This window comes from Hermetia illucens, chromosome 4 (assembly GCF_905115235.1).
Source record: "Hermetia illucens chromosome 4, iHerIll2.2.curated.20191125, whole genome shotgun sequence".
Classification (NCBI taxonomy): Eukaryota; Metazoa; Arthropoda; class Insecta; order Diptera; family Stratiomyidae; genus Hermetia; species Hermetia illucens.
Window position 1 is genome coordinate 139,954,303 of NC_051852.1, and position 14,928 is coordinate 139,969,230.

General features: G+C 39.4%; 2 protein-coding genes and 1 long non-coding RNA gene across 3 annotated transcripts; 1 reads left to right on the forward strand and 2 right to left on the reverse strand.

Moving 5' to 3' along the window:
- Positions 1–5,036: 5,036 nt before the first annotated feature.
- Positions 5,037–6,052, reverse strand: LOC119656026. Its single transcript, XR_005249980.1, has 2 exons — positions 5,720–6,052; positions 5,037–5,636 (listed from the first exon to the last, which is right to left on the reverse strand). It is a non-coding gene; the product is annotated as an uncharacterized LOC119656026 (long non-coding RNA).
- Positions 6,053–6,235: 183 nt separating this feature from the next.
- Positions 6,236–7,244, forward strand: LOC119656025 (UPF0488 protein CG14286). Its single transcript, XM_038062290.1, has 3 exons — positions 6,236–6,466; positions 6,540–6,674; positions 6,902–7,244. Exons 1-3 carry the CDS (start codon positions 6,286–6,288, stop codon positions 7,177–7,179), a joined length of 594 nt encoding a protein of 197 aa, XP_037918218.1. The 5' UTR covers positions 6,236–6,285; the 3' UTR covers positions 7,180–7,244.
- A 2,218-nt stretch (positions 7,245–9,462) lies between these two features.
- LOC119654417 (60S ribosomal protein L21) lies at positions 9,463–14,816 on the reverse strand. The gene is made up of 3 exons (XM_038059807.1): positions 14,659–14,816; positions 14,285–14,435; positions 9,463–9,848 (listed from the first exon to the last, which is right to left on the reverse strand). The coding sequence occupies exons 2-3, from the start codon at positions 14,411–14,413 to the stop codon at positions 9,498–9,500; spliced, it is 480 nt and encodes a 159-aa protein (XP_037915735.1). The 5' UTR covers positions 14,414–14,435; positions 14,659–14,816; the 3' UTR covers positions 9,463–9,497.
- Positions 14,817–14,928: the final 112 nt, after the last annotated feature.

Here is a 14,928-nt window from a genome sequence, read left to right on the forward strand (position 1 = left end):
AGTGGCAGCCTCCTGATTTTTTTCAGATTTTTGGGTTGGGTAGTTTCTGAGAATGGCCCCCTTAAAGAAGTGATCAATTTCAACCCCCGCGCTCCCCACCCTTCCAACGAATGTCAAAACTAAGATCGGCTTTGAAAAGTACTAACCGAGACCTTTAATTTGATACCCCACATGACTATATTTGATGAAAAAAAAATTTACACCCCCCTTTTGCATGTATGGGGACCCCCCCTTAAATTCGACGTAAAAGGATGTAATTCACTCTATGCGTGAGCGTTCACAGTTCCCACCTTTCTACCAAATTTGGTGTCAATCGCTATAACCGTCTCCGAGAAAAATTCGTGTGACGGACAGACAGACAGACAGACGGACAGACAGACAGACAGACGGTAAACCGATTTTAATAAGGTTTTGTGTTTACACAAAACCTTAAAAAGCGACTACCAAAAATAGACTTGAACTTGGAGAGCTACACCGCTTCTATAAAATCTCATTTGGGATCAGAAATTTTACCTTTTACTGCTGTTAAAGGAACATAGGAAACCAATGCCCAATGTGTATACCATTTTGTTTTGTTTTCTACCCCAAATTTCTCTTTCTTCCCGGATATATCTCTTTAAATCTTTTCAGTTCAGTAGTCACATTCCTCAGCGTTTTACATGTAGAAGTTATGTAGTGCTGGCGTCGATTGAATCGTCCCAACTTCTGCTCAATTTGTATATCAATTGAGCAGATGTTGGGAAGAATTGTATATCAATTGAGCTCCATAGATTTTCCTGTTTAATGCTCCTTGACTCTTTGAATGCGGATGGCTTTTTTGTCTTACGAGATGCTATCGTGATTCCTGATTTATCTTATATCGACCTCTCGCATTGCCGGGAATATGGTTCTCATGAGTTTTCCTAGCACAAAGCACAAATATTTCCAAACACATTGTGATGTTGCCAAAGCGTATGGTGTCAATGACAGACCCCAAGGAAGTATGTTATCGCCACTTCTGTTAAATATGCTGATCGATCAAAATTTTGCAATACACGGAACAGTATATAGGAATTTGCAACTTGCATTGTCATGAGCACAACATATGGCGCAACTCTAGATGCATTGCCCAATTTGCAGCCTTTGTGTATACATATTTATACAAAGCACTACAGTGCGAGTAAATCAGGACTTTTTCGCTTAGATCTATGGGGAAACAACGGATGTGAGAGTACAGAGCATTGGGAGAACTGAATCAAGTTTTTACAATGCCTATCGATTCTCGGGATCCAGATCTATGGAGTATGGAAAATATAAGTTATCCTGGAACGTAGAGTAAACTGGGAAGTGCCAGATAAACGCGTAGCAGGATATACAGAACAGGGTTCTCGAGCCGAAGTCTACTCGTACCTCTCGAGTAAAAATGAGAAGTGGGCTTTACATTTGGGGCAATATGCAACGGCTTTTCAATCAGAAGTGTATCCAATCCTAAGGACAGCAACCTGATTGACGAGCGGTTGAAGGGCAGGCGCGTCACTTCGAAAATCATTCAGGAATGTAGAAATGTAGAATGTATTTCTAGATGGAATACGGTGAAACTACTCTAGGTAGCTGGTCACTGTGGTGTAGAGGGAAATGAAATCTCGGATGCCTTGGCAACAGAGAGTTCAATTTCTCCCATCCCGGTGCTGGAACCAGCAACTGGAGTATCAGTAGCGTTGGCTAGGCCTGCCTTCAGAGACTTTGAACAACCTTTCCGTAATGACAGATGGCAGAGCCTAAATGCTGCTAAACACACTAAACTTTTCCTGTCAGACCAAATAAATATACTGCAAAGTTTATCCTGTCGCAAAGAAGAAAACTTACAGAGATATTGTGGTCATTTTGACTGGTCATAATTAGCTGGACATATGTTCAGATTAGGAACTGTACAAGATGATACGTGCCTCTACTGTAATGATGAAGCGGAATCCGCGGAACATTTTCTATGTGCGATTCTCTCAGCTGTTTTCTCGTAAGTCCGTAATTAAGAAGTCTGAATATATTTTACTCCATGCCCGGCATTTTTATTTTGATTTTACGTTGACCATAAGCAATTATTTATTGGAGCTTGAAAGTGAAGGAAAGAAATTCAATTATAGATTATCATTAATTCAAAGTTGAAATTTCAATTTTCAAGCTTCGGCCACGGAAGAGAAATTTATCGTTGTGACTGCCCTACTCTGCTTTGCCACGCTACATGGCTGTTGAATTCAGTTCTTGGAGGAAGTGGAGGAGAAAAGAAAAAAACGGATGTAGTGCTGAATGATGTGTGGTGTCGTTTCTGTTTATAATTTGAGTAAATGTGAATTTGTTTTCGAATAAAACGGGCCGCATGTCAGAACGTATAAATTTGTGAAATTTTTTTATATATAAAATTTCTCCCGCATCCCGGATAACAATTAGACGAACACATCGCAGAGAATATTAATTTCGCTGGACGTAATTTACATAGTGATTGTCTCACAAAAAAATTCATTAGCCCGTAGAATTCTAGTGTAATGTCATCTATTTTCTTGAGATTCAGCGTATGTTTTCTTTTTATTAACATTTAATACATTTAATGATCATAAGAATAAAAAAATTATACAAAAATAGAAATCTTATAACCTTCTAACAGGAAAAAAAGAATAGATTTAAGAAATGTATCACCATCATCAACGGCACAACAACCGGTATCCGGTCAAGGCCTGCCTTAATAAGAGACATCCCGGTTTTGCACCGAGGTCCACCAGTTCGATATCCCTAAAAGCTGTCTGGCGTCCTGACCTACGCCATCGCTCCATCTCTGGCAGGGTCTGCCTCGTCTTCTTTTTCTACCATAGATATTGCCCTTATAGACTTTCCAGGCTGGATCATCCTCATCCATACGGATTAAATGACCCGCCCACCGCAACCTATTGTGCCGGATTTTATCCACAACTGGACAGTCATGGTATCGCTCATTGATTTCGTCGTTATGTAGGCTACAGAATCGTCCATCCTCATGTAGGGGGCCAAAAATTCTTCCGAGGATTCTTCTCTCGAACGCGGCCAAGAGTTCGCAATTTTTCTTGCTAAGAACCCAAGTTTCCGAGGAATACATGAGGACTGGCAAGATCATAGTCTTGTACAGTAAGAGCTTTGACCCTATGGTGAGACGTTTCGACCGGAACAGTTTTTGTAAGCTGAAAGAGGCTCTGTTGGCTGCCAACAATCGTGCGCGGATTTCATCGTCGTAGGTGTTATCGGTTGTGATTTTCGACCCTAGATAGAAGAAATTGGTCTCAAAATTGTAGTCTCCTAGCTTTATTCTTCCCGTTTGACCAGTGTGGTTTGATGTTGTTGGTTGGTTGGTTTTTGGTGCTGACATTGCCACCATATATTTCGTCTTGCCTTCATTGATGTGCAGCCCAAGATCTCGCGCCGCCTGCTCAATCTGGATGAAGGCAGTTTGTACGGCTCGGGTCGTTCTTCCCATGATGTCGATATCGTCAGCATAGGCCAGTAAGAAATGTATGCCTATATTTAAGGTATATAAGAATTTACAAATATGAAAACACAAACTGAGAAATCTTCTAGTGGGAGAAAGGAGAATAAATTTAAGAATTTTATGCATATAGGCTGTTTAGACGCCGATGCCATAGCATATTTGAGAATTCCACTATCATGATGTAAAATTAAACTAACTTATTCATGAAACTACACTTATTATGATAAGCCACAATTATCTGAACAAAGTCGCAGTCGACTACATTTATATATGAATTCAGTTAAGTAAAATTTTATCATATATCAACGTAAGGAAGGAGCGAAATTTGTTAAAACCTAGTCGCGCTCGCATAAACATTAAATAATGTATTTTGAATTAACTAAATTAAGATAGGTAAGGCGTATGAAAAAAAAGATTCCTGTAGGTACTTTTTTGCATCTTATATGTGTATTTTTCCACATATCAATGAATTATATTATAGAAATCATAGCCACGCGTAAAAATTAAGTTGTTTGTGCTTTAACGTTCCCATTAAAGCGCCAGTCCTCCTATTTATCCAGGGTCCCTCCTCCATTATGTTGAAAGCGGCAGGGGGCGAACGTTTAGATTGGAGTCCGTCGCCGCAGGGCCACCATATCATCTGGTCCCCCATGAAGAGGAAAGGAACACGGGAGCCACTCGTCGCGTAGATGTCAGAGTCAGCTCAGAGCTGTTTTTATAATTTAATCCGCTCCCTTATTAGGGTGATTGACAGTTTAGCTCCTTTGGGATTGAAATCTTTGGTGGTATCAATCTACTTTGAAACTTCACGTCTTTCTTAGAGTAGTTTACCCCTGGTGGGTATAGTTTTGTTGATTCCTGAGTCGAGGCACATCACAAAATCTCTGGATCCTGGCAGATAATATTGGAGAACCAATAAACGCGGCCCTCATCTCATCGAATTGTTAGCATTCGGGTAAGCTCCAACACGTGTCGTACGGTTCCATATACTATCTCGGGCAGTCAGTGTTCACGACTGGCAAACCTGTTAGGGGAGTTTGGTTGGTTGACAGCCTTGGTGACTGTTGATACTAAGGTGATGCCATACTGAAGTCTTATCGTAACAAAAGGTTAGCGCATTTTTTTAAACACCGGAAATATGTTAATAATAATAATCGTTGGCGCAACAATCCATATTGGATCAGGGTCTTGAAGTGTGTTAGAGCACTTCATTCAAGACCGTAACGGTACACCACAGTACACTGTGGGAGGCAATGTGGTCAGCATTGCGCTCGCCCGAGATTATTACCCTGATTTGACTCAGGTACTCATTCACAGCTGAGTCGACTGGTATCCGACGTCAAACCACGATACAAATCTCACTGCCATCAGTGAGATTTGAACCATGACCTACTGTATGACAACCTTGTGTTCTAACCACTCAGCTATCCGAACATAAGAAATATAATACTTCAAATAAATGTTCATACGTCTACAGCAAAATTGAAATCCGAACACTATCATGAGAAATACCTACATAAGTGTCCAGAAAAGATGGTAAAAGCAATTGTATGTAATTAGTTTTTATTTTACAAGAACGTAACGTACAGCCTGTTGGATACAATTCGAAGAAAAGTAACGAAAAAGGATAACACAAAACAGTTAATGAGTGCGAATTACAAAAAATAATACTGTATTTTTGTAGGCAAAATTTGAAATCCGAACATAGCCAAAAAATCGTAAAAACTTAAAAAATGACTAATTAATACTTCGTATGAAGATCTTTAACTTCGTATTAAGCCTCCACTCATCGTGACACCGATTCGATCAGACACTGGACATATTTGGCTGGATTTTTCAATTCTTTCTGAAGTTACTACATCAAGTGCTTTTTACTCAAAACGGAACGTTCGTGAAGGCTATCGTTGGCGTAATCCCACAAATTCTCAAAAATATTGCAATTCGCTGATTGTGATGGGGTGTCATCTACCTTTGAACAATTGAACAATATCCAAATACGTGTTTTTCACGCTTTATGTTTCAGATCCCTGGTTTGATATAGATATTTTTTGTTAAAATATCGATGTACACATTCGCATCCATATTCCCCTTCACAGATAGTAAATTATTCACGCAATCCGCTTCGAAGTAACCCGACACCGTAACACTGGGAGAAATAGAAAATTTGAACGGTTTAGGACTCTAATTGAAAATAGTTGACTTGACGAGGTATAATCTAATTTTGCCTACCATCACAATAACTCCTTATAAAGCTTTTCTCGCAGTTATTTTTTCTGGGCTGCAGCTAACCAAAGACCAACTTGACATATTTGATACCTTCATAACAACAAACAATAATACACCAATAGTTGCTATCACAAAAAAAAAATGCGCCAGAATCTCTTTCCCCTTCCCACTATGCAATGGAAGAAATGTTCCCTTTAAAGTACTTTTAAGTCAAGATACAGGCTAAGTCAATTTAATGTCAGATAAAGTCACAAGAATATGGTTATTTCGTTACCATCAAATGTAACAAGGGTCCTTGCGATATATCACTGAATGTACTAACTCAATTTGAGTAAAAATCCACCTCCTTAGTTCTTAGTAATTCTCTCTAATCACCGAAGTTTCCAACCAAAATATTCATTGTGAACTATTCACTCTAGGCTCAAGGATGGGTTAGGCTTACGCTTAGGCCCCTAGCAAAGACAACACTATTCCATCTTACAGTCAATCTCATATATATTGCCCCCCTTAATTACTGTCACCAAATAAACATCACGTCTGGCTTGCAAGGTTATGCCAGTCTATGAAGAATGTCTTCCCTGGTTGTAAAGAAAAAAGTTAAAGTGATGAGTAAAATGAAAGGTGGTGCCAAAAAGCCGGTAAAGCCGATGCCGGCCACTATAGAAAATTCAAATTTCGATTTGGAGCTTTGTTGGTGTATACAGCAACTCCAGAATTCGCTGCAGTCGGGTAAACTCAGTGAACGCGAAGGTATGCAAAATATGAGGAAAACAAAATTCTTGCTTAAATGTTTATCAATAATATTGGGATACTGTTTTATTAGCTGAAAGGATCGATAAGGCAATCAAAACTTTGAAAAGCCCCAAGGAAGTGTTCATCAAGAAACGGCAACTAATGCAGCAGCTCCTTGGGGACTATCGGGAGAAAATGAAAAAGGAAGAGAAAAAGCATTCAATAGGTAAGGCTAGGAGTCTAATTTCTTTTTTGTTGCAACGCCAGTAAATTCAAAATTTGGCAATTGTTGCTAAACTAGTGATAGTAGCCACTAAGCTACCAACTGTATTAGCAAAAAAGAAGCCATCAAGCTTCACTTTAAAAATAATATTTGCAATAATTACCGATTTTTCCTGCTAATTCATACATCTTGTTCGTTACTTTTGTATTTCACCACTCCTTTCATTCCAGCTGCCAATCAGTTTAAATTTACTACGGCCAAACCTAGTAAGAAATCGCATTTCGTCAAAAAGTCTGCATTTGCAACGCCTGGAAGTGATTTCAAATTCGATTTTGCTGTGGATCAGATCGACAAATTGGATATTACGGACTCTACCTCGAAAAAAGAGGAAGAAAATGGAAAATCCATTCAAGCAGAACCTGCAGAAAAATTTCAATATGTTCCATCGGGAAATACTTTTCGATTTGCATTTAATATTAATGAAGAAGAAAAAGGTGGTTTAAGTTAGTTTTTTTTGGACATTGTACTTTGTGATTTGTTTTGTATACCAAAAGAAATTTATATGAAAAGTAATTCGAAATTGTTTGTTTCTGGAAATGTATACTTTATCACGAAAAAGAAAGAAGGATTAGACCCTTCTGAAGAATCACAAGCCAAAGGCGGAAGACACTAACTGATTCTCCTGAATTCAAATTATTCAAACTGACTGAGAAATTCAATACAGTAAGCATCGAATGATGGTAATAGCCACATTGTACTAATCAAGAGACAGCTATGTTCCCGCAGTACAAATACTTTTGTGAATTTAGCTTAAAAAATCCAAACATAGAATGAAGATTATCACTTATGTGATTTTGGATTTTCCCATGCAAGCCTTCAACTCATTCTCTACTAAGTCACCTCATTAGACACTACTCCCCTATCATTCCACTTAATCAATTCGGCTTCGAAAAGTTCAGATCCATCGAGCAGGCAATCTTGTATCTGCAAGACCATATCCTCAATCACCTGGAAAATAGGCATTGTACCGTAGCCTGCGCCTTACACCTCGAAAAGGCATTTGATTCAGTTTCGAAACAGGGATTGCTCTACAAACTAACTCAGTCCAATTGTCCCCTCCCGTTATTCAGCATCTTCGGAGACTTCATGTCCAACAGAACTTGCCACGTGCGATTCGATGGACGTCGCTCCATCGACTTCCTGGTAAACTCAGCAGTCCCTCAGAGATCTATTCTAGGCCCAAACTTTTTAACATCTTCCTCCAAAATATTCCCCTGCTTCCCTTAAACTTATCCCCCACGCCAACGGCAACTCGGGCAGCCCCTCACCCGCCCTCTTCCCCCAACGAAAATGGTCCTCCCGCATCAGGAGGGATCCTCTTCGCTAATGACACCATCCTATATGCGAGCGGTCTCAAGCCTTCACTAGCTTCTCTCTCTCAAACTCCTAACCAATAGGGTCATCGTTTATTTTAACCCGTGGGCACTCACTGTTAATTCCCTTAAGTCTGAGGTTATTTGCGGGACGTGCGCCAGTGGCACAGTGCCAGAAAGCAAAAACCTGCATTTACGCATCGTCAACTACACGCTCAAGCCGAACATTAAATACCTGAGAATCTCCCTCAACAACAAACCTAAATGCAACCCTCACGTGAGATCTGCTTTTGCCAATGCTTCTAAGGCCTCAACTGCCTTAAAAAACCTAATCTCATCCCGGGCCCTGTTCCCTGCCACCAAAACCCTTTATACAAAACTCTTATTCGTCCAATCCTGACCTATGGTTTCCCAGCGTGGGCTACCATGTCACCGAACGTAGCAGAAGCCCTCCAAAGCTTCGAAACGACGATACTCAGGAAATGCACGACCAAATACAGAAGGCCAAACCTAAAATTTCACAAAAACTCTCTCCGGGGTTTGCCCCATAATTCTGCTCATGATCAAGCTGTCGCGCGTCAGACTGTGACTAGCTGTCCCTACCTAACCCGCTGATAAAAAATACATTGTTACCCGAGCAGAGGTACTACATTTCAGGGCTGGCTCTCACCTCATCACACCTCCCCTCCCTCCATCATCGCCTTCTTTTATCAAAGCTCCTCCCCGGACTTTCACAGAGGCTAACCGCGTAGGGCCAATGTTCCGGCAGTCAATCTCCGCGCAGGTGTAGATCACTTTTCATTATTTTTTTTTACCTAGTCTAGATTAAGACAATCAACATTAATTAGCCTGTACAATGTGATATCTGTAATCATTAACTTCTCCCCCAAAATAAAGGGCCCTCCTTCTACCAATTAGGCTCCACAATACATGCCCAGCCTCTTCACTCCTCCCGCCTTCGGTCGCCGCTCTTGCACAGGTCTAAATCGAGTAAAAGGTAGCCCTTTCTCAGTTTGCTACTACCATTGAACAACCGGTATCCGGTCTAGGCCTGCCTTAATAAGGAACTCCAGACATCCCGGTTTTGCGCCAAGGTCCACCAATTCGATGTCCATAAAAGCTGACTGGCGTCCTGGCCTACGCCATCGTTCCATCTCAGCTAGGGTCTGCCTCGTCTTCTTTTTATACAATAGATATTTCCCTTCAAGACATTTTGGACTGGATCATCCTCATCTATACGGATTAAGTGACATGAAGTCTCGATTTTTTAACACAAATTAACAATTTTTTAAAATAAAAATGAATAAAAAGACTTCTTTTCCCAAAAATTTCATAATCATCCACGCAATGGATGCATGGTTGGAAATTGTTGTGCTTCCCTTATTTTCTCAATATACAACTAAACAAAAATACCATGGTTTTACAATAAAAATTTTATTTATCTTAAAACACTTTAAGCGACGAACTCGTATGGGATTGGTGCCAATGCAATTGGATTACCAATTCTACGAACAAAGTGTTCTTTGCGTGGTGGTGCAGGTTCACGTTTCAAGTTCACTCTAATACCCTTTTCCTTGGCTTCCTTGAGTTTGCGTTCGTTCTCCTTGACACGTCGCAAGAAATCTTCACGGCACTTTGAGTGTTTAATGTGTTCAATGCGAACATTAATTCTCTTGGGAATGATACGGCCACGCACACGTTTGTTTACAATGATACCAACAGCATGTGGGGTAACATTGTAGATGCGACCAGTTTTGCCGTGGTAGGCCTTGTATGGCATACCCTTTTGTACAGCACCGTTGCCCTGGAAAAGAAGAAATGAATGTTAGTAATTGCTGTCTATTTCGTTTTGCTATAAATGCTTTCAGGGTTTAAATCACAATAAACTCACTAAAGTCGAAGAAAAATAAATTAAATATTTCCCATTCTTTTTCATACTTTGAACAGTGGCTAAAAACGTTCCATAACTCAATTATGACTGTGTGTAAAAAGACGAAGAAGCTAATTTCTATAAAGGTTTTAAATCCAATTATCCGACTTCACTTTAGGGCAAAGGGGACTCTTTAGATGCCGCCCCACTTTTGTCGACAAATTCCAAAAAGTGGGCGCTTTCTTCGCTATCAAATAGATGCTTTTTGCAGCAGAGCAGTAAATGATTACATGGGATATTCGAAATTTTGCTGAGATTTGGGCCAGTTGTTCGATTTAGAGGTTAATTTCCCAATTCCTTTTAATAAACTGTAGATATTTGACAAATTGGATTAACACTGGATCTGATATCTAGTTTGTTAATAAATCAAAGCACGACATTGCCCAGTTTGTGTTTCAGTTAATATTTTTCTTGTCCTAAAATTGTTCAAGTCGATATCTTTGTAGATCTCTTGGAAACACTGGCAATCGGATTGCTTCGTGTCGTAAAATTTAAATACAAAAATAACAAAGTTGTTTTTCGAAGTTCAATGCATTTCGAAACCCAAAAATGTTCCTCCCTATTGGTTTTTGATTGGCTTCTGTAATGTTTTTGCGGGGTAGACATGAACTGAATGAATGTTGCTATGCTTGACTAAGTGCAGTATTTCTGGTCTATCTCCACATTTTTCTCTTTAGTGTAGTCCCCTGTCTTATCCGGATTGTGGAATGATCTTATTACTGAATTTTCCATAATTTGAGCATTGGACGGATCCTCGGCACTTTAAGGAAGATCTTTGACGGGCACGTGTCTCTGTAAAAGATGACGCAGTTCACTTTTCTTTACTTTATTTCGTTCGGATTCACCTAGATACGAAAAGGTGGTTGAAGTTTTCTGTTAAAATTTTTAACGTTAAAGTCGGTTTGACATGGAAGTAATTTCTTGTTCGACTTTCTCTAAATTGTACGAGGATCACAATGACTTAGATGTTTTTTTTTTGACAATGGAAATATCATTTCTGTTTTTAAAATGATAAATGTAGTAAAATTTTATGCAATGACACCAACGTAAAAACTCGTTTTAAAAGACTCCGGGGCCAAGAGCCCTGAAGGCGAAACATACGGGCTAATGATGTCCAGGGAAACGTTCAGGAAAGTGCTCCTCTATCTAAAAATGGCAATTGTACTAAACGAATACTCGGAGATAAGCTCGAAATATCGAGCTCAAGACCGAGGAGTTGAGCGTTATTCGTTATGGGACGAAGGCGGAATAAATTGCATTCAAAGAATTGAAAAATCAGAGATAAGAAAGTTAGTCAAGTCACAACAGCAGTAATTAGCCGACTCATTGGAGCCGTATATCTGGATGTGTCTATTGGACGGAAATGTGACCTGACTTGGGGCAGTAGGAGGTCAAGTAATATGTGGTGCGTCATCTAACAAGATCAGATTGTACACACTTACTAAATGCGATATACCAATAATTTATCTGTAAGGAGTTAATGATTTTAGTGGGAAGGATGACTGAAGGAAATGGGCCAGAATACCTAGTAGCACTCTACCGCAAGAAGAATCGTATGTAAGTCATGGGTATAAAATTCATACAAGGTATATATTACTGCTCATATCAAATCGAGAGATATATGAAGGGAGTTTGAAACATGGTACCTAGGAACCACTAAGCAAACACACCAATGTATATTAGGAATAAGTGTGCGATAAATTTTTGGGAGGCAGGGAGAATCTACGAAGGAAGCACATGCGTGTTAAAATCAACATTTTCTTTGTCAGCCAGCTTTAAAAGCTATTACATTACTTGGTATGATTAAGTCGGCCAAACCTCAAGTCCTAACAGAACTAAATTGAAGCAACAAGACAAAGGTATTGAAGATAATGAAAAAGTGGATACACTTGCAAGAAAATGATTCCAATCACAATTCATTTGTAGTGCCAAATGTTGCACTTGGAAGAAGTAAATCCACATGGAGATTTTGTATAGATTGTTCGGTTGGATAGGTTCTGAGAACGAGACCTGTTTTACTTTTTGGGGCACATATTTCCCCCAATGTCAGAAATAAGATCATATTCATGCTAATTGAGACCAGACCACATGTACTCACTAAACTTTGGGACAATTATTACAGCCAGCCTTTTCCGAGTAATTCGGGTGTAACAGACAGAAATTGAATCGATTTTAATAAAGTTTTGTTTCCCACATGCATTTCTCCACTCCACTCCACTTCAAGGACGGGATATCACCCAATAAGAGAAATTTCTCTTCTGGAGGTTTCACCATATGTAGTAGTCCAGATCTCCAAGAAAATGACGGTCAAATTGTAGACGAAAAAAAAAGATCTCGTTTAGGACAGAACGTAAAATTGAGGCAATTGCTACTGCGAACCATAGCGCACCTTTGAGGGAGCTCAATAAAGCGAAGTTGCTTGAAGGATGTCGGCTTTCAATACAGGCGTTAAAAAAACAAACCAAATGAAGAAATTGAGACTTGCGTTCGCTAACGAATATTCATCATTCGGCATAGAATTTAAAATCATTGATTATAATTTTTCTACTCAATACTCAAATAGTGTTGACTGACAAATCGCTTTGTGAAAAGACGTATGGGTGAGAAGTTTGATGAGTAATGCATTATAAAAACCATTGAGCATCTGCCTATCTGGAACTGTATGGGGAGCAATCACCATTACCGCGCCAAGACTCCTTTATTTCGCCGCGAAGACCATGAAGCAGGTAAAATATAAGTTTTGGGCATCTTCCCCTAACGTGGTGCGCTTCCAGCAGGACTCGACCCCCGCTCCCAAAGTCAAGATAAAGCAGTGATTGGCACGCATGTACCTGACTTTATAACTGCGGATGGATGGGCCTCAGGCAGAGCAGATTTGAATCCTCTGGACTACAGCCTTTGGGCTAAGTTAGAGGAGACTGCCTGCGATCGAAATTACATCGAAATGCCACCTTATACCGTGCATGGCCTCACAGACTTCGGGCCTGTAAAGCTGCTAACGGCGGCCATTTTGAAAAACTTTTTTGTTTGAAAGCTCTGCTTCCCTTTTCTAATTGTGTACTTTTCGATTGATTTGGTTTATTACTTCGTGAGAAATAAAGATTTGTTTATCTGACAGAAGTTATGGCTATACTATGTATAATACTGCTTGCGACTTATACCGGTATATATGTTCCCGTGATCAGCCCAGTCCTGTATGCAACGTTTTGATGGATCGCCTTACATACAGCATTACACCTGTTTGTACAGCCAGAAATTAGATGATCCAACGTCTTTGAAGCGGAATCACTTTATAGTATTGCGTGTTGTGCTCGGTCTATTTGCGTTGAATTCATGTCGGACAATTCTCCGTATAGCTGCTATGATGACGAAATCCGCGCACGGTTGTTAGCAGATAATAAAATCAATTTGAGTTTATAAAAACTGTTCCGTTCCAAACGTCTCATCATAGGGTGAATTTGATGAGCGATACCACAACCGACTGGTTGTGAATAAAAATAATAGGTTGCGATGGACGGGTCACCTAATCCTTATGGGTGAAGATGATCCAGCCCCGAAAGTTTATAAGGGCAACATTTATGTTAGAAAAAGAGGTAATAAACCTTAGGATCAGATTGGAGACAGATTTTAGAGATACCGAATTTAGGTTTAGACTGGATAGCGTTTGTTGCGCCGTTGATGATGAAAGCTGATCTGTATCCATCGTCCAATTCTATGTTGATTTTGTTGTGGTCTTATTTCTTTATCCCAACAATGCATACTCAGCTGCCCATATAGTTGCCCTTGCTAATCAACACCAGTTTCTCTAACCGTATTGCTTACTAGGACACTACATATTCAACGACAAATGAGAAATGCGAATGATCCGGAGCCTGAAGTAGTTATGATCCCCTCAAAATTCTCTTTTTTCCCCAAGTAGAACGACAATAACGTCGTTTGACCCTAGTGCATGGAACCAACAGGTTTTGCGTTCTATAATTTCCCAACATAAGACCATATCCACACTTTAGAACTGCACAAATATTAAGCAAGCATTATTCGCAAAAAAATCAACTCTTACGAATAGCAGTTTCCTTTTACTACATTAAAATCCTGTTAACATCCGCCGGTTGAGATTATTCCAGGTTGGCTTAAGCAGCCCCATCTCTATGGAAAACACTTTCCATGCTTATTCCTTTTACTTGTATAAATTCACTTCTTTTTAGTTTTCAGCCACCTTCTCCAGGTTACATTAATCAATTAATCACTTTGAGGTACTAATAAGCTACAATATTCCCAGCACTGAGTATATAACCAAATTCTGTACCCACCTTGATGTCAACAATGTCTCCAGTTTTGTACACTTTCATGTATGTCGACAATGGGATGGTTCCGCGCTTTTTGAATGGGCGCGAGAACATATCCCTGGTACCGCGACGATAACCCTTTGAGTTGGTCATTTTTGCTTCTTACTCGGTAATCCTGCAATGAGAAACAACCAAGAGCTCCATTAGATGACATTTTGCATAACCTTCAATTCCACGTGCGGCAAAGAAAGTAATTTTGAGACTAATATGCACGGAAAATTCTGATATTTTTCACTTCAATTATTTTCTAACATCAACTAATTTCATTTTAAATCAAATTGGGATCTCATCTCATCATTAACATTAGTGAATTTGTAAAAATTACCAACAATACGTACACGCACGCGAAGAGTAGATTTTGAAAAGGAAATGTCGCCGATAGAAGGCCGATCACAATGGAAAAATGACATTTGCTATCGTGAATTGATGCAAATTAAATAAAGGGAATTTTGAATTTCCCTCTGAAGTCTCAAAATGTTTCCACAGTCGTAATTTTCGAAATATTGTGCGATTTTAAGGATTTATTATTTCAACCTCGATATTATTAAATTAACTTCTTTGAAAATATCTCATTTTTTCTTAAAATTGATCGTTTCAACTCATTTAAA